Raw genomic sequence first — 26,726 nt, forward strand, 5'->3', positions numbered from 1 at the left:
GTGCAGGATAGGTAGGTTAGCCATAATAAATTACCCAGCGTGTCCAGGGATGTGCAGGATAGGTAGGTTAGCCATGATAAGTTACCCAGAGTGTCCAGGGATGTGCAGGATAGGTAGATTAGCCATGATAAATTACCCAGAGTGTCCAGGGTTGTGCAGGATAGGTAGATTAGCCATGATAAATTACCCAGAGTATGCAGGATAGGTAGGTTAGCCATAATAAATTACCCAGAGTGTCCAGGGATGTGCAGGACAGGTAGATTATCCATGATAAATTAACCTGAGTGTCCAGGGATGTGCAGGATAGGTAGGTTAGCCATGATAAATTACCCAGAGTGTCCAGGGATGTGCGGGATAGATAAATTATCCATGATAAATTACCCAGAGTGTCCAGGGATGTGCAGGATAGGTAAGTTAGTCATGGAAAATGCAGGGTTACAGGGATAGGGGATGGGGATGGGGATGGGGATGGGGATGGGTCTGGGTGGGATGCTGTTTGGAAGGTTGGTGTGGACTTGATGGGCCAAATGGCCTGCTTCCATACTGTAGGGATTCTACGATAACTGGCTTTGCCTGTAACTGTGATGCATTGAGTCAATCAATTTTGTTAAGTCTGTTAGACTGGAGTTCTAGGGAACCCAGTGTCTCTGAACTGTGATTGCTTGATTTTGAAGTCTTATTCTTCTGAAGTACTGAATATCAACGTGTTTAGCTGTTTTTGTGCTCTTAACATTATCCATTACCTGTCTCCATCTCTCAGGTTCTTGAATTGCTGTCCTATTAAACAAGCCAACAAAGGGCCAACCTTTCCACCATTGACAGCTGGCTCAGCGATTGCCCCAACCCACACATCGATATTGTTTGCAGTTCCATACAACTGGAGGAATTTCTTTGTCAAGTCCGAATTCTTGAGGATACTTTGAAGTTGTTGCTGATTCCTGGCTTCTGAAAGGCCACAGAATTTCCGCCAAGCATTAAAACCTGAAAAATTTAGAGAGAATTAATGGAGCTACGCACTTACATTTTAGTGAATAACACAGGAAATTCAGTGACCAGCTTCAACAGTCGCCACAATCCAGTGCCATTTTGAATTTTGTAAGAATAAACAGGATCAAACAAGATAACTGAAAGAGAGTCCAGAGCCCTGAGCCGGCTCACCAACAGCACCTGTGGCACCTACCGCCTTGCATCACCTGCGCCAGACCCACCAACTTCAGAATCGCCACTCTTTAGGCGCTGCCTCTTTGTCACTGGGTCCACCTCATTGATGCCACTGCTGATGCCAGGTCCCTTGCTGAACCCACACTCGCCCCGCAACCAGGAGTCCCTGGCTCCGCTGCTGTCTCAATGACACCAGGAGTCCCTGCTCTGGGCCTACTGCAACCAGGAGCCCAGGAGTCCCTGGCTCTGCTGCCAGACCAGGCCACAGCCTCCGTCTTGCCAAAACTCCTGCTCCGGCTGCCCTCCTCTGAGACGTTGCCCTGCCAGTGCCGCCATCTTGAAATCTGCTGCCGCCACTAATCACTGGAGGAGTCTTGCTGTTGCTGCCGTTGCCAGCTCTGAATACGAGGAGGATGACCCTGTGCCTGCTACTGTCTGCTGCAGCTTCCGATTGCTGGGAAGAGCCGCTGTTCCACATGCAGCCCGCTCTAGCTGCCACGCCGATTTCATTGACTAACCCACTGCAAAAAGCTTCAAAGTAAGGAGAGACAAAAGAAAAAAAAATTGAGAGAAAATGAGCAGAAGTGAAAAGAAAAAGAAAGCACGTGGGAGCGAATGAGCCCTGTACTACAGCCCCCATGCAGCCTTGTTACATCTTGATAACTGTGCATTACTTACGCCAGACAAAGCACAAATGCTTTTCTATTTGTGAGTCAGTACTTATTTAAAGATGCTTGCTTTCCTTTGACTCTATTCCTGTCTCCCTTTGTAACTGATTAGAGCACACTATCCCTAACAATGGCTAGTGGATGATATGTTTCATAGTACAGTTTGTGAAGTGGAGTAGACTGAACTGATAAAGATTGGTCAGTGCTGGGATTATACGTTTTTGCTACCTATAAATGACTTGGACCTTGGAGTGAAAGGAGATTGAGGGGATATTCTGGAAGTTATGCAAGATTTTGACAGATCTGGGAGAGGTCAACAAGGAAATAGCATTTCCATTAGCTGACAGGAGAAGGACTGGGTGGAAAAGATTAAAGTCTTGGGCAATAGATGCAGGTGTATATGAGGAGGAACACCCTTTACACAACAAGTGGTCATGACCTGGAACATACCACTAACGAGATGGAAGAAGTGGAAAAGAAAAATCAATGATTTCAAAAGTGAAATTGGAACTGACTCTTTCACTAACTGACTCCCCCTCATTTTATCTACAAGATCTTTTCAAAAAGTCTCCTTTTAGGTTTAATGAACATAATTGTTCTTTCATAAGCCACAGAAAGGCAAGTTCAAAAGATCCTAGTCCCATTGCAAAGGTGTGCTTCCCCAAATAACCTCCATGGTCCTTCAGCCACTCTACTGTAAGGTATGGAAATTCCAGGCCCATACACCACCTATGCGCTGTAGAGAAACAATGCTCTTCATAATAGGAGTTAGATAAACAAAAGCTTAAAAAATTATTCATTCATAATTTTTCATTATGTATTGTAAATAATTCTCCTTTTTGCTGCAGGGCAACAGAACTATCAGTCATCTCGACTTCTTAAAGTTTCAATACCTGAAATGTTTTACCCTCTGTGAACCAACATTATCAAATTGATCGAGATCAGAGCTGTCAATCAAGCCGGGCACAGCTACTTCAACAATTGAATGCATATTTTCTCCCCCCATGGGCTCTCAGCCAAGAACACAACATAATGAAACTGTAGCTACATCCAGCTTTTCTTTCTGGAGTAGGCTGTAACCAGCAGCCAGCTATTAACAATGAACATTGCACTTTTGAAAGCAATACTTCCAGAGGTAGACATGCAAAGCTGGGAATTATTTTGATTTTTTTTCTACCTGCCTTGAGGATGAAAGTCCAACTTTTTACTGATTCACCTCTGCATCTCCCTCCTCAGACTCAAATATTTACTCTGCCTGAAGACTCCCTGGTTTTTTTTTTCTGCTTTACAAAGATTAACCCCTGCTTCTGTAGTTTCTCCAGGCAACTGAAGGCACTCATTCTGAGCACCATTCTGGTCAATAACCTTTGCAACTTCAGCGTTTTCCCAAAAGCTATGGCTAAACTTGTGAGTTCAAAAGATTAGAGTAACATTTTGCTTTTGGGCCAAAGGGCTGATAATAACTGTAAGGGGTGAAAATTTGGGAGTCAAATTCTGTAGTTAAGAAACCAGGAAGTACATTTCCCATTTTATTTTATTTTGAGCATTTTCATTTCATACATCAGCCTTTTTACATCATTTCCGATCAGTCCTGGGGTGGGGTTGTTAAACAAATTATCTACATGAGTGAAACTAGTACCTGCTAGCTAAGGAAATCAAAATACCGTGCAAGCTGGAAATCTGAAACAAACACAGAAAATGTGGACCTGGATAGCTGAGTTGGTAGAGCATCAGGCTTTTGATCTGACAGTCCAGGGTTCATGTCTCGTTTTAGGCAATTTTTTTGAGGCACAGCATTGTGGCTCAGCGGTTAGCGCTGTTACCTCACAGTACCAGCAACCCAGGTTTAATTCCACCTTTGGGTGACTGTGTGGAGTTGGCACACTCTCCTCGCGTCTGCGTGGGTTTCCTCCCACAGTCCAAAGACGCGCAGGTTAGGTGGATTGGCTGTGTTAAATTGCCTATAATCTCCAGGGATGCATAGGCTAGGTGGGTTAGCCATGGGAAATGCAGGGCTGCAGGGATGAAGGAGGGGTTGGGGTGGTTGGTCCAGGTGGGATGCTCTTCATAGGGTTGTGTGTGGACTCGATGGGCTAAATGGCCTGCTTCCACACTGGTAGGGATTCTGTGAATGCTGGTGAATCTCAGCAGGTTTAGCAGCATCTGTGGAAACAGAAACAGCAATGATATTTTGAGTTCAGTATGACTCTATTTAACTCTGATTCTTTCTCCACACGTGCTGCCAGCCCTTCTGAACTCCTCCAGTATTTTCTACGCTTGTTCCTGCTAGTGTCTTCATACTACGAGTCTTAGTAATAAAATTGTTGGACATTTCAATATGTTTTTGTCATTTGCACAATGATTTTCCACTTACCTGGAAGACCATGATCCCGGGAACGCTGCATATTCAAAGAAGCCAGGTCCAAGGCTATTTGGCTGGTCAATTCAAAAAGCCTTTCTCGCAATTCATCATGCATCATCTTGTCCTGTACTTGCAATTTGGCTGGCCTGCCCAGCAATCCTCGTATGAGGGGATCAACGCCACCTAAAGCATACGTGGGTACACGGGCACACACACACACACACACAGAGACAAAAAAATAAACATACGTTGTTAATCTATTTTATGGGTAATTATTCTATTGTTTAAACTGTACCTTGAAGAGCATTAGTGTAGTTGACAGAGTAGGAGAAATACATAAGTATCTATGACAAAGATTATTACCCAACAAAATCTTACATTGTTTAAGCAAGACTCTATAATATTGTATAAATAGTGTTTGGCCAACAGATAGACATCTGAATTATACGAAGGCAGTATTCAAGTTTCTTGCCATAATTTCAAGGGCCATATGGCAAAATTGGCATTAATGGCTTTTGTGACATTTCTCCAGAAGATTCATTTCTCTTCCACTAGTCTGTTTTCAGAAATCCCGTGCAATGCTATGTGGTACTTTAAAGAGCAAGAGAAATATAGTTTGATAGTTTGAAGAGTATAAGAAAGAATATAGAATGTTATTTTCATGTTTTTGAGTCTGCATATTGTAATGCAGCTTGAAGTCTATAAAAGCAAAAATTTATGGATGCTAGAAATCTGAAATCAAAAGAGAAAATGCTGGAAATGTTAAATCAATTTATAGCTGTTGCCTGACCTAAATATTTTCAACATTTTCTTATTTTATTAGAATACAGCAATGTGCTCTTTGTTTCTTATATTCTGCCATTCTGATCAAGTTTTAATAAGGATATTAAATGCCAATTTAAAAAGTATTGTATATAATCTACCGTCTGTGGGGGAATCAAAAATAGCATGCAAATAAACAAGGGTTGGAGATAAAGTTGGCATTCTCTTAAATTCCAATGTCAATTCCTTAAACTCTTCTGTATTTGAGTACAGCTCCTTTGTGATGATGAGTAACCAATTAGTTTATATTTGGATGCAAGTTGTGGAAAAAGGAAAACCTCACTTTACTCAGGTTCTCAGACTCTGCTGCAATGAGTGATGGTGTGGATTAAAATTGGTCTATCCAGAGAATTGGGATTGAAACAAGAACCCACATGAAAAGGGTGTGTTCTTGCCTCCAAGTGTCTCCAAAATTGATAAGTAATTCAGCCAGACTCATAGTAGCTAACAATTTAATTTGACCAATATTGAGCAGTTTTCCTTCTCAGTTATTAAATGACTAATTTGCTGACCTGGCACTCTGCCGATACAATTACAACATGAAGCCAATCAGAAATTGTTTCCATTGAACTTCGGTTATCCCATCCACCATTTATCGGGTACAACCACTGAAGTCAATGGGACAGAAAATGGGAAAAGGTGCATACGATCATTTAATTAGAATCAACTACTTTTATTCTAATGCTGAAGATTAAAGCCATTCCTCAAAGACTTTCCATTGAGGGGAAATGGGTATCAATGCCTCCCTCACCCACTGTTATGGGATAAATAACACAAGAACATAGTTGACATAATGAAGACAGCAGGCTAGGGAAAACAGGTACAGTAGAAGACAAATGACAGGCAACAAAAATTCCAGCAGAAGGATGAAAATCATTTCATACAATCAGAAGCAAAGGACAACTAAACTAGTGGCACCCTAAGAGTTCTGTTGTGTGGGTTAAAGCACAATCCCGAGGATATTGCTTTGTGTTATCATTTACCAAACTGAGTTATTTACTATCAGATTTATTTTTCTTTTGAAAGAAGTGGAAAATGGTGGACAAGTCAAACATTTGAGATCCTTAGTGTTTCTTCTTTCAATTTGAGGATGCCTTATATGGTGAGGCTGCTGCATGCTGCAAGGTAGAAGTACAGGTAGTCCTCATTTAATGTTGTCTATTTAATGTTATTGTACTTTATTATTGTTAAATTAATGGGACAAATGTGGTCTTGACCATTGCAAAATTTACTTTAAGATCATTCCTTGCGCAGCCAAGTGGCCAACTAGGTCCAACATAAAATCAGATTAACTGCTTCTGCAAGCAAGACCTGATGGATTGCAAAGATGCCAAGGTTACGACAGATCAAAAACAAACAAGGACTCACCCAGAGGAGTAGGAGTGCCCAAAACTCATTGCATCATCGTTAGCCACGGGTGAGGCCCTGGAAGACTGGAGGGAAGTGAATGTTGTGCCCTTATTCAAGTAGGGCTGCAACAAAAAACCTGGGAATTATAGACCAGTAAGCTTAACATCTGTGATACATAAGTTCCTTGAGAAGATTCTGAGGGATAATATATACAGGCATTTGGAAAGACAGGGTTTGATTAGGAGTAGTCAGCATGGCTTTGAGCGTGGGAGATCACGCCTAAAAAATTTGTTAGGGATATAGATATACATATAGATCCAAATGGATTTCAGTAAGGCCTTTGATAAGGTTCCACATGGTAGGCTGCTCTGGAAGGTTAGATTGCATGGAATCCAGGGAGAGTTGGCAAATTGGATACAAAGTTGGCTTGAAGTTAGGAAGCAGAGAGTAATAGTGGAAGGATGCTTGTCAGACTGGAGGCCTGTGACTGGTGGTGTGCCTCAAGGGTCGATGCTGGGCCCATTGATGTTTATTATCTATATCAATGATTTGAATGAGAATGTACAAGGCATGATTAGTAAGTTTATGGATGACACTAATATGGGCCGTATCATGGACAGTGAGGAAGGTTATCAAAAATTGCAGCAGGATCTTGATCAGCTGGGCAAGTGGGCCGAGAAATGGCAAATGGAGTTTAATATAGATAAGCGTGAGGTGTCAAATCAAAATCGGAGTTTCATGGTGAATGGTAGGGCCTTAAGGAGTGTGGTGGACCATAGGGACCTTGGAATTCAAATGCAAGGCTCTCTGAAAGTGGAGTCACAGGTGGATAGGGCAGTGAAGATAGCTATTCGCACACTGGCCTTCATCAGTCAGGGCATTGAGTACAGAAGTTAGGAAGTTATGTTGCAGTTGTACAGGATGTTAGTGAGGCCGCACTTGGAATACTGTGTTCCGTTTTGGTCACCGTGCTACAGGAGGAATGTTGTTAAAGTGGAAATAGTGCAGAAGAAATTTACAAGGATGTTGCCAGGACTTAAGGGACTGAGTGATAGGGAGAGTTTGGACAAGTTGGGACTTTTTTTTCTTTAGAGTGTAGGAGACTGAGGGGCGATCTTACGGAAGTGTATAGGATCATGAGAGGCATGGATAGGGTGAATGCACTCAGTCTTTTCCCAGGGTTGGGGAATCTAGGACGAGAGGGCATCAGGTTAAGGTAAGAGGGGAAAAAATACATGGGAACCTGAGGGGCAACATTTTTCCGCAGAGGGTGGTATGCATATGGAATGAGCAGCTAGTGGAAGTGGTTGAGGCGGGTACATTAACAACATTTAAAAGGCATTTGGACAAATACATGGATAGGAAAGGTTTAGAAGGATATGGGCCAAGTGCAGAGAAATGGGATTAGCGTGGATGGACATTTTGATCAGCATGGACCAGTTTGGGCCCAAGGGCCTGTCACTGTGTTCTAGGACTCTATGACCCTATTAAAAGGTACTCAGCCTCAGAGTGAAGAGATAACACTTTAGAACTAAGGATGAGGAGGAATTTCTTAAGCCAAAAGGTTGTTAATTTGTGAAACTCATTGCCACAGAAGGCTGAGGAGGCCAAGTCATTAAGTGTATTTAAGACAAAGATAGAGAAGTTCTTGATTAGGAATGGCATCAAGGGTTACAGGGAGAGGCAGGAGAACGGGTTTGAGAAACATTGGTCATGATCAAATAGTGGAGCAGACCCAACCCAATGGTTTGGAATGCTCTTCGGTCAGTTGGTGCAGACTCGATAGACCAAATGGCCTCTTTGCACACTGTAGGGATTCTTTGATTCTAAATGCTTTATACTTTCTGCTAAGGAAGTGTTACCCTTACTATAGCTCTCACATCAGATTGCTGGATTTCATTTAAAGCTGTTTCACTTAAGGTAGCAATTCTCAGAAATGGGACCATAACATTAAATAAGGACTATCTGATATGACACACCACACTTAGAAGCTAGTTAGTGTAATCATGAGACGTTTACTGAAGTGGAAGGCTGCTCTCAGTCTCACTGCAATGTCTCAGGATGAGATTGCTGCCGTCATATTAAAGGCTGTTACCTACCTTCCCTGATCAGTCTCCAGGGAGTGAAGAAAGCCTGGTGCAGGTCAATGTTTTTGAATTGTGGGTGTTCCTGGTAATTTTCATTCAGGCGGAATAGCTTTGGCTGAATGATGAGATGTCCGAAACGAAAAGCTGCTGTTGAGACAACATTAGCGATACTGGGATCGGTAAATTCATTATAGCCTTCATAAGGTGGGAGAAATTTCTGCATTGCTTCATTCCCAATAAGTAATGGAAGAAAGTCTCTGTAGGTTATTATCTGTAGCAGGAAGAGAAATTATCAGTGTAGTTTGATCTAAAGGGATCAGTAAGTATTGTGTTAGAAAATGATCTGCTTATTGTTAGATTTTAATTGGTTACAGCTCTGGCACAGACAGAAGGATTCATGTTTCCACCACTGCTGAGTTTTGGGAGGGAGAGTAATGTGAATTACTCTTTACCCTGATATCTGGGATATGGCAGCTCAGAACGTAATGATTGGGTACGGAAGTTAAAATTAATAATGGAATCAGAATATTACGGCACAAAAGGAGATCAATCAACCCATTGTATCTGTGTTGATCTTCTGAAGGACTGATCAACCTATTACCAACTTTTCCTCAGAGCCCTGCCCATGTTTCCTATTCAGGTTTTACTCCAATTTCCTTTTGAATGTTTCAATTTTAAACCAGTCTCTACCACTTTCTCAGGAAATACATTGCAGATCTTAATCATTTGCTGTGTGAAACATTTTTCTTCTTGTTGCCATTGCTTCTTTTACTAATTACCTTAAATCAGTGTCCTCAGTCTCACAATCCTTCCACCAATAAGAACAGCTTGTCTCTATCTACTCTGACCAGACACTATAATTTTGAACATCTATCAAATCTCTTGTGAGCTTTCTCTTATCTGAGGCAAGCATCTGCAATTTCTCCAATCAATTTAATAATGGAAGTTCCTCATTGTTGGAAATATTATTGGCATGGTGACTCAGTGGTTAGCATTGCTGTCTTATAGTGCCAGGGACCTGGGTTTGATTCTACCCTCGAGTGACTGTCTGTGTGGGGCTTGCATATTCTCCCTATCTCTGTGAGGGCTTGCTGCGGTTTCCTCCAACAATCCAAAGATGTGCAGATTAGCTGGATTACCTGTGATAAATTGCCCTGTAGTATCCAGGGGTGTGCAGGCTAGGTAGGTTAGCCATGGTTAATGTGGGGCCATGGGGTCACAGGTCTAGGTGGGATGCTCTTCAGGGGGTTTGGTGCAAACTTGATGGGCTAAATGGCCACTATCTGCACGATAGGGATCCTATAATTCTCTTGAATTGCTTCTGCACTCACTCCAATGTCTTCACATCCTTGCAAAGAGGTGGTGACCAAAAATGGATGTAATATTCTAGTTGAGGCTGAACTGGAGTATTATACAGTTCTAACATGAGCTCCTTGTGTTCATATTCTATACCCAGATTTGTAAAGTTCATGATGCTGTATGCTTTATTAGCTGCTCACTTAATCTGTGCTGCCACCTTCAATGGTTAATACACACAGGTCTCTCTGCTCCTGCACCTCTTCTAGAATCGCACTCTATTTCATATTGTGTCTTTATGCTCTTCCTATCAAAATAAATCACTTCTCACACTTGTCACAATAAATTTCACATATCATTACAACAACTTGTGTATCTTCTTTTGAAGTTTAACACCACTGTGATTCACAAAACTTTCAAGTTGCATATTATCTACAACTTTTAAAATTGTGCCCTCTACATTAAGGTCTGAGTCATTAATCTGCATAGGATAGGTTATATGGAGCCCAACACTAAAAACCTGCCCCTATCTGAAAAACAGTCTTTTACCACTACTCTGCTTTTGTTCATTAAGCCAAATTCATTGAGCCATTTTGCTACTGCCTCATTTTTTACATGAGATCTAACTATCCTCACAGATACTAAACAAAAAGCGAAAGAACTGCGGATGCTGTAAATTAGGATACAAAACAGAAGTTGCTGGAAAAGCTTGGCAGATCTGGCAGCATCTGTGAAGGAAAAAACAGAGTTAACAATTCGGGCCCAGTGACCCTTCTTCAGAACAGTTCTGAGGAAGGGTCACTGGACCCGAAACATTAACTCTGTTTTTTCCATCACAGATGCTGCCAGACCTGCTGAGCTTTTCTAGCAATTTCTGTTTTGTATCCTCACTGATATGTTGCACAATACTTTATCAAATGTCTTCTGTAAACCTATATCCTCCATATATACAGCATTACCTTATCAAGCTTCTGTAATACCCCAAAAAACTCAAGCAACTTCAACACAATTTGTCCTTTGAAAATTTATGTTGGCCTCCCTCAATTATTCTGAATTGGCCCAAGTGACTATTAAAATATCATTTCTAAAGCTTTCCCACTGAGATTGAAATGACTAACTCCTTTGCTGAGCTTCCCTTTTCATTTCAGAACACAGAACAGTACAGCACAGTACAGGCACTTCGGCCCATGATGTTGTGCTGAACTTTTAACCTAAACCTAAGGTCTATCTAACTTCCACCCCTACCTTATACTATCATCCATATGCCTGTCTAATAACCGCTTAAATGACCCTAGTAAGGCCGACGCCACTACCCTCTCCGGCAATGCATTCCACGCCCCGACCACTCTCTGAGTAAAGAACCTACCTCTGACGTCTTCCCTATATCTACCTCCACTCACTTTAAAACTATGCCCCCTCATAATAGCTACCTCCACCCTAGGAAAAAGTCTCTGCCTGTCCACTCTATCTATACCTCTGATCATTTTGTACAATTCTATCAAGTCACCTCTCATCCTTCGACGTTCTAAAGAGAAAAGCCCTAGCTCCCTCAACCTTTCCTCGTAAGACCTTCCTTCCATTCCAGGCAATATCCTGGTAAATCTCCTCTGCACCTTTTCCAAGGCTTTCACATCTTTCCTGTAATGGGGCGACCAGAACTGGACACAATACTCCAGATGTGGCCGAACCAGGCTTTTGTATAGCTGGAGCATAACTTCACAGCTCTTGAACTCAATCCCTCTATTAAAGAAAGCTAACACACCATATGCCTTCTTAACAACTCTATCCACCTGGGTGGCAGCTTTCAGGGAACTGTGGACATGAACCCCAAGATCCCTCTGCTCCTCCACACTGCCAAGAATCTTTCTGTTAACTCTGTGTTCTGCTTTCAAGTTTGTCCTTCCAAAATGAATCACCTCACACTTTTCAGGGTTAAACCCCATCTGCTACTTCTCAGCCCAGCTCTGCATCCTATCAATATCCCTTTGTAATCTAGAACAGACCTCCGCACGATCCACAACTCGACCCACCTTCGTATGGTCCGTGAACTTACAAATCCACCCTTCCACTACTTCATCCAAATCATTTACAAAAATCACAAATAGAAGAGGACCCAGAACAGATCCTTGTGGTACACCACTCGTAACTGAGCACCATGTTGAATATTTTCCGTCCACTACCACCCTTTGTCTTCTAAGAGTCAGCCAATTCTGAATCCAATCTGCCACATTTCCCCCTATCCCATGCCTCCTTACCTTCTGCATGAGCCTACCATGGGGAGCCTTATCAAATGCCTTACTTAAATCCATGTATACCACATCCACTGCTCTACCTTCATCCACGTGTTTGGTCACCTCTTCAAAGAATTCAATAAGGTTTGTGAGGCATGATCTACCCCTCACAAATCCATGCTATCACGAATCAAACTGTGCCTTTCCAAGTGATCATAAATCCTATCTCTCAGAGCCCTTTCCAATAATTTTCCCACCACTGACGTAAGACTAACTGGCTTGTAATTTCCGGGGTTATCCCTATTCCCTTTTTTGAACAAGGGAATGACGTTTGCCTCTCTCCAATCTTCCGGCACTATACGTGGACAGTGAGGACGAAAAGATGACCGCCAAAGGCCCTGCGATCTCTTCCCTCGCTTCCCATAGAATCCTTGGATGAATTCCATCAGGCCTGGAGGACTTATCTATCTTCAAGTTCCTCAAAATTCCTAGTACATCTTCCTTACTAACATCAACCTCTTCTAGCCTACCAGCCTGTTTCACACTGTCCTCTTCTACAACTAGGTCCCTCTCCGTTGTGAATACCGAAGAAAAGTATTCATTAAGGATCTCTCCTATCTCTTTAGGCTCCGTGCACAAATTCCCTTTACAATCGTTGATCGGCCCTACCCCTTCTCTGGTCATTCTCTTATTCCCCACATACGTGTAAAAAGCCTTGGAGTTTTCCTTGATCCTATCTACCAAGGTTTTCTCATGCCCCCCTTATAGCTCTCCATAGCCCTTTCTTCAGCTCCTTCCTGGATAACTGTATCCCTCTAGAGCCTTTTCCGTTCCTTGTTTCCTAAACCTAATATAAGCATCCTTTTTCCTCTTAACCAGTCGACCTCTCTTGAGAAGCAAGGCTCCCTCACTCAACCGCATCTTCCCTGCCTGCTAGGGACAAACATATCGAGCACACACATTTCAATAGTGCTCTTCCCTGACAGGATCTGTTCCCATTTTATGTTACCCAGTTCTTGCCTAACAGAATTGTAATTACCCTTCCCCCAATTATAAACCTTACCCTGCTGTATGTACCTATCCTTTTCCATGACTATTGTAAAAGTAACAGTGTTATGATGGCTACCGCCAAAATGCTCTCCTACCAACAGATCTAACACTTGGCCCGGTTTATCGCCAAGCACCAAATCCAAAGTGGCCTCTCCTTGTGTTGGTCTATCTACGTACTGTGTCAGGAATCCTTCCTGAACACACTGGACAAAATCTGCTCCATCTAAACTGTTACAACTAAAAAGTTTCCAATCAATATTTGGAAAGTTGAAGTCACCCATGACTACAACACTGTGACTTCTGCACCTTTCCAGTATCTGCCTCCCAATCCATTCCTCCACTTCTCTGCAACTATTAGGGGGTCTGTAAAAAAACCCCAACAAAGTGACTGCTCCTTTCTTGTTCCTGACCTCAACCCAAACTGACTGTAGACATATCATTCTCATTTTTTTCTGAACAAGTGTGCAACACTGGCAATTTTACCAACTGCTGGCAATCCAATGTTGGAAAATTATAGACAGTTTCTCCACAAACCACATACAGACTTCATCACTATCCAAGAGTACACCTCATCCCATTCTGGTTCCTTGTCAACTTTAATATATTTGAACTTTTACCACTGCAAGGAGAAGTTTCCTGAATGCAACAGGCCACCTTAGCTCAGATACTGCCTGACCTGAGAACATGAGCATCCGACTATCTGACCCCAGAATGTGGCTATCCTACGGTCTGACCCCACAGCAGGGCACCCCATTGTTTGGCCCAAGAACATGGATACGCCACAGTCTTAACCCCAGAACATATATAACCCACTGTCTGACCCCAGAGCGGGGGCATGCCCCACTGCCTGAGCCCAGAGAGGTGGCAGCCCCACTGCCTGACCCCAGAGCGGGGGCACCCCCCACTGTCTGACCCCAGAGAGGGGCACACGCTTGCAGTGGGCCCTTCCAATTTCTAACCCCAGTGTCATTGGAAGCGAATTGGCAATAAAACATTGTTTAGGCACAACTAGCTAGTTCACAACAGGAATATATTCATAAAAATTGAACCTCAAGGCAACATTACGTCAACAAATGTTAAGTGAACAAAAACAAGGAAAATGGGTCGAAACAACTGAAAAAGTTACAGTCTGATTAAACTTGAAGAACCGCAAACTTAATTAAAGATGACCCGTACTTGCTCCTACAGATATCACTTGTGACATTTTCTCTGTACCTGTTGAAAAGCTCCCAGGATTTTTCTTGCTTCCTGATAAGTTGTATCTCCGCTCCAGTGAGGGTTCATCCTTTTCAGCTCTCTTGCTAAACGATTGTGTTCCCGGAGAAATACCGTATGTAACGATAACAGGGCTAGCTGTTCATTTACTCGTACATCTCCTGTGAGAAGACATTCAAGTTGACAAGTATTATGTCTACCATCCTACTGAAAAAGAACAAAAAGCCAATAAATAATGAAGGTAGCTCAACACAACCTTCCCAAGGGCAACTAGCATGGGGAATAAATATTGGTTCAGTAATATCACCAACGTCCCACGAATGAATGAAGAAAAAAACCTGAAAATGAATTAAAAAGATCAAAGATGGTAGGAGATCTCAATAGGTTTCTAAAGCGTAAGGATGACAATGTGGGAGGATTACTGATTCCAGCTAACCAGCAAGATTGTACTACATCACTGAAAAACTTTGGGGCATGAAAACTTAAAGGATACATTTTCTTTTGCACCAGAGATTTTGGGTCTATAATTGTGGAAAGAAAATAGTAAGGGCAAAATATTAAAGTATCTGCATTTATATATCACCTTTCACAAACTCAAGACATCTCAGAGCAAGGTGTAGACAATAAAATATGCTGAAGTGGACTCACTGTTGTAATGTAGGAAATTCAACAGCTAATTTGTGCTCAGTAAGTTTCCGTTAATAGCAAGACACAATGTTTAGATTATAAACTATGTGTGGTATTGGTTGAGGGACAAATAGCAATCAAATGAAGTTTCTGTTTCAAAATAGTGCCATGAGATAATTTACATCAACCTGAGAGCGCAGATGGGATTTTGGTTTAATATATCATCCAAAGGATGACACCTGTGACAGCGGAGCATTCCCTCAGTACTGCACTAGAATATCAGCCTGGACTATGTGCTCATGTCTCTGGGATAATAAACTGGAAACCACAATTTAAAAGACTCAGAGACACAACTGTAGTCAATAGATGATTAAGGATCGAGTCATTAAATGTACCTTTGGCCTTGTGATAATATTGTCACCACTGAAAACAAAAAGGTAAAAGATTCATTCTGGAGACCAGACAATTTCAGCTGGGATAAATTGCAGCGTTGTATTGAGAGAATGCTAGCGTTGCAGTATGGGGTGTACTGAGGAAATGCTACATTACCAATGATGCTAGCTTTCAGATGAGGTATCAAACCAAGGCCCCCCTTCTTCTCTCAGACTGACATGCTTTTGGAAGTGGAGACATCAACATTCCTACAGTTCATTATTTATCTGTCAAGCCTTACCTGAAAAAAAATTAGCTAATCATTTATTATTTCCTGTGATAGTCAACGTGGGGAAAGATTTGCCAGCATCAGGCTAGGATTTTGTTTTTGATGGACTAAGAGTAGTATTTATCCTCACCAAAAGCCTGAAAATGGGAGGTTATCTATTTTATGCACATTGGCAAGAAGAATAGAAGAGCTGAATATTATTTTAAAGGAGAAAGACTGCTGAAGGACAGAGCACAATGAGAGTTGGGGCTTCTCATGCATAAAAGCCAGCATCCATGTTCAACAGACTAATAGGTAAGGCAAATGGAATATAGGCCTTTATTTAAAAAGGAATTAAGTATAAAACTACACAGGATGGTAGTCAGATCGCATGTAGAATACTGGGAACAGATTTAGTCCCCTTACTTAGGGAAAGATATACTGTTATTGGAAGTAGTCCTGAGAAGGTTCAGTAAGTTGATCCTGGATTAGGAGGTATTTTCTTACGCGAAGAACTTTGATAGCTGGACTTATATTCACTAGAGTTTAGAAGAATGAGAGGAGATCTTATTGAAACAATAGGATTTTTAGAGAACTTTACATGGTAGATGGGGAGAGGTTATTTCCTCTTGTGGGAGAATCTAGGACCAGAAGGGATAATCTCAGAGTTAGAGGTTACCCACTTAAAACAGAGGTGTGATTTTTTTTGGATTTCTTCTTTCAGAGGGTTGTGAATCTGTAGGAATTCTCTATCACAACGAGCTATTGAGACTGGGTCATTAAATATATTCAAGGCTGAGATAGACCAACTTTTAATCAGTAAGGGAACCAAGGGTTATAGGGAAAAGATGGAAAAGTGGAGTTGAGAATTATCAGATCTCATCAAATGGCAGGAGTGAATGGCCTACTTCTCCTCTTAAGTCTAATGATCTTATTTTGCCTAATGCCAAAAGATGGAATGTGCATCATAGGCATCTCACCACTGTCACTACACAAGTTGCAACATCAGTTGCAACACAGTACAAATAAGTTCTCATCTATAAAGGCATGTTTCTGATTTGCCCAGCTAAAAACATAAAGCAGTAACTGTATGAATAATGAGAAAGGCAATAGTGAGGTATTGTCATTTTTGACTTGCTATTGCTCTATCCCTATTAGAATGCTATTTTCCTAGTCCACTTTATCATCATTGGTGCAAAGTTTGGTGTAATGTTCTTTCATATTTCAATTATTCTCATCTTTGGACATCTTGCAAAATCAATTGCTACATGATATCTCCTAACACCTTTCTATGTAAATTCCTCTAATGTGTGTTAAACGATTGTAAGGCTGGAGCTGTGTATGTAGAAGGAATGCCCCGTACAAAAGTTACTTGGGACAGGATTTCTTAATCCAGCTGTTACTCACCAGCTATAAAACACGGAGTTGAGTTCTCACTGGTGAAACAACTTTCCCCCATACTTCCACAAAGGTTGCTTGAAATGGTGTTAAATGGTAAATATTCTCGTCCATTGTCGGAGAATTCTTTATTGACAGCCAACAGGCCAAGTTCATTAGTGAGGTTTCTGAGTTTGTTGGCCAGACAGTCTGTACTGCCATAGACTTCGTTAACATCAATGAAAGCAGTAAGTGCGTTGATCTGCTGACGAGTGTTGACATCTCCAAACAATGAGCCCAGCTCACCACTGCCACACGCAGGAGCTGACCGGAAGAACGGAAAGCATTTACTCCTGTCCTTGATTCTTGTGTCACCTTGAGGGATCTGTCAGGAAAGATCCAGAACACTTTAGATCGAAGCGGAAGAAGACCTGTCTGTAGTCAGTGACTGGGACAAGGATTTTTTCTGCATTCTGCTGCTCACAGAATAAATAACTTGGAGCAGTTGACTTTAAACAATTGTTAAATGTTGTCTAATGACACTAAGGTACATAGCCAGGTAGCTTACTAGAAATAGGTAAATAGCATTCAAACTGTTCAGACCAGATATATTAAAGGACTAAGCAATAGTTAGTTGATTTTAATGTGAGTATAACAGCATGAAATAATGCAGGTTGGTGCAGGATATGAACTATGCATAGACAATGAATAAATACATATTTTTAAAAGCACAAATTTAATCATTTAGCAAAAATGTCTTAATGAAGAATAGCTATGATATGTTATAAATATATAATCAAGGGCAGACACAGTTCACGACACTAGAGCTCAAGGAATAAATTACATTAACTATAAATATTCATTGATGAAACCATTGGATTTGACTGTGGACACTGACTGCATGTTGATTTAGTTCAGAGCATTGCAGAAGAGTGTAAATGAAGATTCTAAGAACACACGTGATCCAGAAAAAAAAACAAGTATTTATTGGAGCAATCCCTCTATTCTACTTCTTTTCAACAGTGATGGGTATTCTGACAGTGTAATTCTAGAGCGTAATAACAGTTTTATCTTCCACTGGTCTTCATTTTCCTCAATACTTCTTCAATCGGAAGCAATACATGGTTCCTCACTCTTTTCCCTATTCCATCTTAGTCAATATTTCAGTTGCTATAGAAAAATTCAGTTACACCTTTCCTGATCTATGATGAGTAAAGACTGTAGGTCAAACCAGGTCAGAGGGTATTTTATAGTTGAGAATTTTGAGGCGGATTTTCAGGAAACATTTGAAGCTCCTAATTTCACTGGTGAGCCTATATAAAATGAATGGAACAAGGCTGCAAAGAAGGGAAAAGATCACATGCTGTACAAATAAGTTCAGGAGTAGAATAGAGGTCTCACCTGAATTGGGAAACAAGGACTTTGCTGAACACAAGTTTTTTGACAATCGATGCCGTCATTGAAGGTCTGGAGGCTGCCACTCAAAGGACTTAAACTCATGTCATGATCAGTCCACTGACCCCACTGCATAAAAAAATGACTTCTTGTTAAATCTGAGACCACATCTTTATTGGCTGTTTTCAGGATTTTGTTTGACACCTTTCGAACCTGGAGGAAAAGTGGAAAGCATTCAGCACATGAAAATAAGTCAAGGTTCATACAATGATCAATCTTCTGTCCTCTCCTCTGCTCTTCTACATCATGTTCCCAACAAAGGAAACATCAATGAAGGCTGAAATGTCATGAGAACATAAAGAACATACCAAGCCAGAGACATTAAATAGGTGATGGGGATTTTCTTTTTAACTTGCCCAACCAGTGGGCCATTTAATACATCACTGCATTGCAGTCTTTTCATAGATGCTGCAAATCTATTTCCAGTTACCACTGTATTGAGGAGTCGTTTGTGCTTTGTTTCCACACCCACTAAGACTGTGTTGAGTTGTTGCAAAGACAACCCATAAAATAACAATGAAAGGATGAAAGGGAAAAAGTGTGCTTCATCCTATCTGACTGGTTAACTCTAGGTGCAGTATGAAGTAATATGTGTGATTTATATGTATTTTAACATCATTTTTATAGGGTTTGGATTTGTCAGGCTTTCTGGGGCCATGATTTTTGAAAAGTATGAGGATATGTTTCCTGGAATTTGTTCACATTAGGAGAGTTTTTAACCAGTAACTGGCTTTGGGGACTCAGGAGGTGAATTACTCACTACAGGATTTCTAGCCTCTGACCTGCTCTTTTATCCACAGTACTTAGGTGGCAAGTCCAGTTGAGCTTCTGATCAAAGGTAACTAGCAGGATGTTTAGGATTCAGTGACGGTAATTCGGGAGCTGAGTGACCCTGGTGAACCCAGGGCAAGATAAAGAGTGAAATGTATTATAATTCCAGACAGAAGGATCCAGAATGGTTTTTTTTTTGTTTCGGGAAACACTTATAGTTTGGAAAGAAAAACATTGCTTGTGGTTTCAGTTTAGAGAAGTCACTCTAGAGATTAGATGTGTGAAACAGTTTCTCCTGAAGAAAAGAGATGGATTAGATCTGTTAGGATGTAAGTTACCTCAGTGTAAGCAGTTTGAAACTCCAGACCTGAGGTATTTGGTTAGAGCCTGCAGTGATTATTTGAAGCTGAGAAAGTTATGTCCATCATGTTAATACTCAAAAGAAGAGGCTATCCGACTTTCAGGACTGGGAATTGAAATAAAAGTTAGGTCAATCCATAAAGGTGACAGAGAACTGGTGTTTGAGTACTGTAAAGGGGTAGTGTTAGATTAGGTGGGATTGTATATCACTGTGTATGTTGAAATATTATAGTTTGTCTTATATGAAAATAGCTTGGTTTATTCGGTTTGATCTTCTTTTATTTTGATAAATAAATTGCATTTTTATTATTAAAACCAAATGTTTGATATTGTATGTCTGTGCTTCAGTCAAAGACCACTTCAAAAAATATAAAGAAAACAAAATATAATCTATGATCTAGGTTGTTCAGTCATAATATCAGCTGGGATCATAAAGAAGGGATATTGCACTAACACACCTCATTATCTGCTCCCAGTATGGTGTAGATCTGTACAGGTGACCGCAAACAAACAGCTCTTTAATGCATAGCATAGAGATTTTGATTCATTTCTGTCTGATGTGCAAATAATTACCAGTGGCAGATAAGATCCAGAATGCAATTTGCCCGGAGTCCAACCCAGTGGAAGTGAAACTCCATCTTCATAGCGAGCTGGGAGCCATCGGGTGAGTGCAGTGTTAGACGATCCCAGGCGAGGCTTCCTCCTGGAAATCAGGAAAACAAAACTTTAAATTTCTTTCCATCAATGTACCCAATCCAAAAATAGAACTTAGTCTAAATGAAACTTGTACAAGTAATGTTTCTATAAGTGAATGACATTTTAATAAAAACATTTAAATTTAGGCTCACAAGTATACTTGTCAAGGTAAAATTTGGTAAGTGAAAAATTACTGCACAAATTTTGCTTTGTAGGAAAATTTCAACAAACCTAGAATTATAGATTTGATTTCTTTTCAAATAATTAATTGCAAAGTTTCAGAGTTTGGACCTATGGTTGAAGGGCCCGAATATGCAAATATTTGGCAAGAGGTTTTGGTTTACAATTTAATAGCTAGAATGTATTAAATCAAAAGTTATTCAGGCATTCAGCTTTAGCAACAATGTTATCTTGCTGGTTTGAAGAAAAGATTGCCTAAAGTAACACTTTTATCATAATAAAACATAAGTACAGATGTGCTTATCCAGTACTTTAGAAGTTACGGTTACTGCTTGAGAAGTACAGACTCCAATATTGATAAATAGCCTGTTTCCATGTTGTCATTTCTAAGCAATTCTAAGATGGTTCAGAGGGTTGAAGTGTAAAATCCAGAGGTGACCAGGATAGTCAAAAATTCCCTTAGGAGAAGGAAGCCAGTAGATGTCAGTGTAAACTTGATTTCTAGACATCTGACAGAGATCCTCAGCATCACAGATACCAGTCTTCAGCCAATCTGATTCACTCCACATGATATTGAGAAATGATCGGAGGAACTGGATATGTAAAGCCAATGGGCCCTGACAACATTCTGGCAATAGTACTGAGGACTTGTGCTCCAGAATTTGCTGCACCCCTAGCCAAACTGTTCCAGTACATGTCTAACACCGGCATCCACCTGACAATGTGGAAAATTGGCCCACATATGTCTTATTACACAAAAAGCTTGATAGATCTAATCTGGCCAATTACTGTCCCATCCGTCTACTCTTGATCATTAGTAAAATGATGGGAGGTGTCATCAACAATGCTATCAACCAATACCTGCTCATCAATAACCTGTTCATTGGGTTCACCAGGGTCACTCAGCTCCTGAATTACCATCAATGAATCCCCAACATCCTGCTGGTTACCTTCGATCAGAAACTCAACTGGACTCGCCACCTAAGTACTGTGGCTATAAGAGTAAGTCAGAGGCTAGAAATCCTGTACCGAGTAATTCACCTCTTGAGTCCCCAAAGCCAGTCCTGTATCTACTATGCACAAGTCAGGAGTGTGATGGAATGCTCCCCACTTGCCTGGATGAGTGCAGTTCCAATATCACTCAAGAAGTTTGACACCATCCAGGATAAAACAGACCACTTGGCTGGCACCACATCCACAAACATCTATTCCCTCCATCACAAATGCTCAGTAGCAGCAATGTGCACCATTGACAACATACAGTGCAGAAGTTCACCAAAGATCTGTACAGAGTGTAGTGATTCTAATGAGGTCAACCAGGTGGACATCATAGAATATGAGTTTCTTGATTAGGGCTGTTAGTCTGGTCCAATCAGGGAGCCCTGGCTAACAGATAAAAAGAGGCATGTCGGACATTCTGACACTCTGACAGCTGGTTCTGAGGGAGCTGGACCAGTGTCCAGGACCTTTCATGTGTAAATAAAGGCCACGTTTGTGATGGGATACCAACCTCTGTGGAGTAATTTCACACAATACTTTCTGAATCCACAACCACTTCCATCTAGAAGAATAAGGGGAACAGATAAATGGGAACACCCCCACCTGCAAGGTCCCTTCCAATTCATTCGCCATTCTGACTTGGAAACGTGACACAGTTCCTTTAGCATTATTGGGGCAAAATCCTGGAACTCCCTCCCTAAGAGCTTTGTTGATCTACCTATGTCAAATGGAGTGCAGTGTTTGAAGAAGGCAGCTCACCACTGCCTCCTCAAGAGTGACTATAAATCCACAGTAAATGCTGGCCCAGGCACTGATGGCCACAACCCATGAATGAATAAAAACAAACTCAAAAACTCATCCATCAATTATGATGGTCTACAGGAAGTATAACTATAGTAAACACATACTAGATGTTACTTTGAAACTAGAAAAGTACTGACAAACCAGTGGAAAATTTACAACTGAATGGCTGGTGCAGATGTTTAGAAGGCCTGGAGAATTCATCAGCCGCACATCACAAGGTGCAAGTGCGATTTATAAAGTTGCAACTTTTCGTATGGTTCAGGGGGCAATCATTGGCACCCACAATTTGTGTGATCTGATAGAAAATGTTGAGAAATACCTCAGTGGGAAAAGCTTCACTCCCCCAATGTACATCTATCCAAAGTAACAGGTATCTATTATTACAAACAAATCTCTGTCTTTGCGAAATCTTTACGATCCATCTTGGTTTCTAGACCGTCTCCTGTTCTATCGCTCTCTCTTCAATTAAGACCATTGACAACATTCACAGGTCTCATGCATCAATGTGATGTAAAATGGCTCTGAAGAAAGGTCACATTTTCTCCGCAATGTTGTTTGTTGCACCAGCATTTTCTGCTTTTGTTACAATGATATAAATGCTTCTGAGGACATGTTCCATTTTTTTTATCATGAATAGACGTTAATCAAAATGAAGATGAAAACATTTAATGAATAACTGTATTTGTTTAGCACTCAATCACTGCAGTGGATAGTGGTCACCAGCAGCATCAGTTCCTACCTGTTGTTGCACACAGAGGTGAAGGTCCTGTATCGGTCTGTAAAACAGTCGTATTTACAGAGTGGGGGCTGACGTATAGCTAGACAGCCTGTGACATGTGCAATGGCATCCAGGTCAGTCGGTGATAACAAATCTGCAGGAAACACGCACACTCATTGACCAGTTGAGAAATTCACACACTAAAAGTGCACCAGTTAAACAACAATCTGGCTTTCTGCTACAGCAACAGCATCGATAGATACTGGCTGTACCCTCTGGTTTGTGGAGGCGTTCAAATGGTTGCACCACTCCAGGTTCTGTGATTGTGGGTTTGAGCTGCAGTGTGACCTGCTGTTATGTGCCACTGCCTTTGACTTTATTTAACACAATTTCAGTGAGAACTTCATCGTTTCTCAAACAGGCTGCTTCCAGGTGAGTTTTGTAAGTGTACAACTCCTCACATTGGATAACAGCTGTAACTCAGGGCTTGGCAAGTGCCAGAGCAGGATCTGAAATCCCGGAACAGATTTTACTCAGAGATACTCCCCAGCCTACCTTCAAATGTGCTGCAGGAGGGCCGTAACGCTCAGTGGATGAAGCAGAGTCTTGAACTGAAGAAATCAGTAAAATACGGAGTGTCTTCCATGTAGTCAGGCAGCCTGTAGAAAACTGCTAGTTGGATGGACCTTCTGGCTTGTATCATCCACTCCCTGGCCTGTGTCTACACTGTCATCATGCAGATTGTGCTTTTCTGAATGGAACTTATCCTCACATGACTCAATTTGCAAGATTGTTGCAAAATTTTAGCAATCGTGGAGTGGGGTTAAATGAAATAAGTAGTTTGGACTGTCGAATGCAGCAAATGTTTCCTTCAGGTTTCTTTAAACTAGATTAAGTGGGCATATTTGAGTGATTTGTAGGCACCTAATTTGACCAGTGAGGTGACTCTAAGCACTGGCATCATCTATATGTTGATCATTTCAACATTTTCCTTTAAACTGCAACCAGAAGCCCACCACTTCTGAAAGTGGAAAGCAATGGAGGCACTCCAGCTGATTCCTCGACGTCAAACGGATTGTTTTTTTCCCTTTATTCATTCACAGGATGAGGGCGTCACTGGTCAGACCAGGATTTATTGTCCATTCCCAACTGCCCAGAGGGCAGTTATGAGTCAACCACATTGCTGTGGGTCTGAAGTCACATGTAGGCCAGACCAGGTAAGGATAGCAGTTTCCTTCCCTAAAGGACATTAGTGAACCAGATGGGTTCTTCCTGACAATCAGCAATGGATTCATGGTCATCATTTGACTCTTAATTCCAGATATTTATTGAATTAAAATTCCACCAGCTGCTGTAGTGGAATTGCAATCCAGGTCCCCAGAACATTACCAGGGTCTGTGGATTAACAGTCCCACTAAGGACAATACCACTAGACCATTGCCTCCTGTTGGGGATAGGTGGAGCCATCATGATTGCATTGCACATTGGACAATCTCAGCAAATGCTCCAAGAGATCCAGAATATTTCTTAAGCATCTAAATAAAAAAAATGGACAAGCATGTGCAATAGGTGCAAAATTTTCTTTTACATGTTATGGCCATCAGGAAGCCTTTTTAGATCTTTTCTCTCTTGGAAAGTGGGTGTTGTTGGGCAGCATTTGCTGGCTGTCTCTGATTGAGAATGGTCTGCTAGAGGGCAGTTCAGAATTAATGATATTGCTGTGGATCTGTGGCCACACACAGTCCTAACTGTGAAAGGATGGTAGATTTTGCTCACTAAAGGACATTAGCGAACCAGATGGATTTTTAAAATTATAGTATGTGATAGTTTCATTGTCTCAATTCCTATAATCAGACCTATGTTCTTTTTTAAAAAAATTGAATTTAAATGTCATCAGTGCTGTGCTGGGATTTGAATCCATTGCCCCAGAGCATTAGCCTGGGTTTCTAGATTGCTCAACCAATGAAAGAGTGGCTAACAGCAGAGGTAGATTGAAACAAAAGCAAAAATTGCTAGGGAAACTCAACAGGTCTGGCAGTAACTGTGGCGGGAAAGCAGAGTTAATGTTTTGGGTCCAGTCACCGGACTCAGCTTTCTCTCCACAGATGCTACCAGATCTGCTGAGTTTCTCCAGCAATTTCTTTTTCTGTTTCAGGTTTCCAGCACCTGCAGTTCTTTGGTTTGTTTTTGGTTTGACGTGGATTGACCTCTGTTTTTATTGATGGGAGTCATGATTTTCTCTTTTTCAGACTCTGTGGGGCAGGCAAGCTTGGCATTGACTAATCCATTGACCCCTCCACTGAGAAAATTCACTGGATCAATCATCAATCAACTGCTAGGAGCTGACCAGGAGTTCCTCAGCCAAGCAAAAGCCAGCAGCTTCTGGGTCTTAAAGGTAACCCTTCATCCTTTCAGGGATCCATTTGCAAGAAAACGTATTGTTGTTTGGTTTTTTCTGGAGCGGGTAGCATGGGGAGAGTGGGAGTTCGAGGCGAGTGTAGGGAGTAGCTTTGAGAAGCCTCTAACTTGCCACCTTCACCCAGGACTCGGATTGCTGCAGACTGGAGTGAATACAGCTACCACCCACCCTCACAACCTGACAGACAGGTGCTTGGCTACTTGGTCATCTTTCTCACCTTGTGAGAAAGGCAGGCAGTAGAGGAGAAAATGACAAACAAGGAAATAGTGACTCGAGGGAAAATGTTTTATGTGGTGAATGGTTAAGATGTGGAATGCACTGCCTGTAAGGAGTGAGGCAGGTACAATCAAAGCTCTGAAGGAGAAACTGGATTATTATCTGTAAAGCAAAAATGTGCAGGGTTACAAGGGGAAGGCAGGGAAGTCACAGTAAGTGATTTGCTGCTTCAGACAACCAGTACACACACAACTGTTCAAATAATGTAAAAACCAAAAGAACTGCGGATACTGTAAATCAGGAACAAAACCAAAAGTTGCTGGAAGCTCAGCAGGTCTGGCAGCATCTGTGAAGAAAAAATCAGAGTTAACATTTCAGTTCTGAGGAACGAAATGTTAACTCTGATTTTTTTTCTTTACTGATAAAATGGTGCTCTGTGCTATAGTCATTTTGTGTTTGCGTCTTCTGTCACATTCACACCAGCCTGGGTCGGGTTCAGTTTGTGTTTCACTCATCTGTGGATGAACCACTTCTAAACTGACCTGATGCATTCAGGGAGCGTTTGTGGACTCGATGGACATTGCGTTGGATGATGTGCAGTGCAGTTTCCATGTACTCTGCAGATCGCACCGCAGTCCTAGTTTCTGCCAGAGGTTGCTTAAAGAAACGCAGAAGGTCAGTTGTTTGCAGGGACCTTTTTCTCAGTTTCTCTTTGTATCTGGAAATGAAAGAGCTCAGACTAAATGGAGATATCTCCCATGGTGACAATGTATGAATATGAATCTAGGATAAAATACGACTGAGTTAAATAACAGAGACAACAAGGTGCAGGGCTGGATGAACACAGCAGGCCACGCAGCATCATAGGAGCAGAGAGGCTGACGTTTCGGGCCTAGACCCTTCATCAGAAAAGGGGGAGGGGAAGGGGGTTTTGAAATAAATAGGGAGAGAGTGGGAGGCGGATAGAAGAGGGATAGAGGAGAGGATAGGTGGAGAGGAAACAAACAGGTCGAAGAGGCGGGGATGGAGCCAGTAAAGGTGAGTGTAGGTAGGGAGTTAGGAAGGGGATAGGTCAGTCCAGGGAGGACGGACAGGTCAAGGGGGCGGGATGAGGTTGGTCGGTAGGAGATGGAGGTGCGGCTTGAGGTGGGAGGAGGGGATAGGTGGGAGGAAGAACAGGTTAGGGAGGCAGGGACGAGCTGGACTGGTTTTGGGATGCGGT

General features: G+C 41.6%; 1 protein-coding gene across 1 annotated transcript in view; it reads right to left on the reverse strand.

Annotated features, from left to right (window-relative positions):
* The window catches only part of LOC109913293 (eosinophil peroxidase-like), a 46,944-nt gene that overhangs the window by 9,134 nt on the left and 11,084 nt on the right, over positions 1–26,726 (reverse strand). Inside the window, exons 3-11 of the mRNA XM_048612373.1 lie at positions 26,047–26,222; positions 22,891–23,023; positions 20,046–20,175; positions 18,288–18,494; positions 16,917–17,271; positions 14,243–14,403; positions 8,463–8,721; positions 4,204–4,374; positions 744–981 (exon numbers count right to left, since the gene is read on the reverse strand). Of these exons, the coding sequence (XP_048468330.1) occupies positions 744–981; positions 4,204–4,374; positions 8,463–8,721; positions 14,243–14,403; positions 16,917–17,271; positions 18,288–18,494; positions 20,046–20,175; positions 22,891–23,023; positions 26,047–26,222 (1,830 nt within the window). The remainder of the gene's footprint in view (positions 1–743; positions 982–4,203; positions 4,375–8,462; positions 8,722–14,242; positions 14,404–16,916; positions 17,272–18,287; positions 18,495–20,045; positions 20,176–22,890; positions 23,024–26,046; positions 26,223–26,726) is intronic.

The sequence above is a fragment of the Rhincodon typus genome, chromosome 26 (genome assembly GCF_021869965.1).
Source record: "Rhincodon typus isolate 14 chromosome 26, sRhiTyp1.1, whole genome shotgun sequence".
Taxonomy (NCBI): domain Eukaryota; kingdom Metazoa; phylum Chordata; class Chondrichthyes; order Orectolobiformes; family Rhincodontidae; genus Rhincodon; species Rhincodon typus.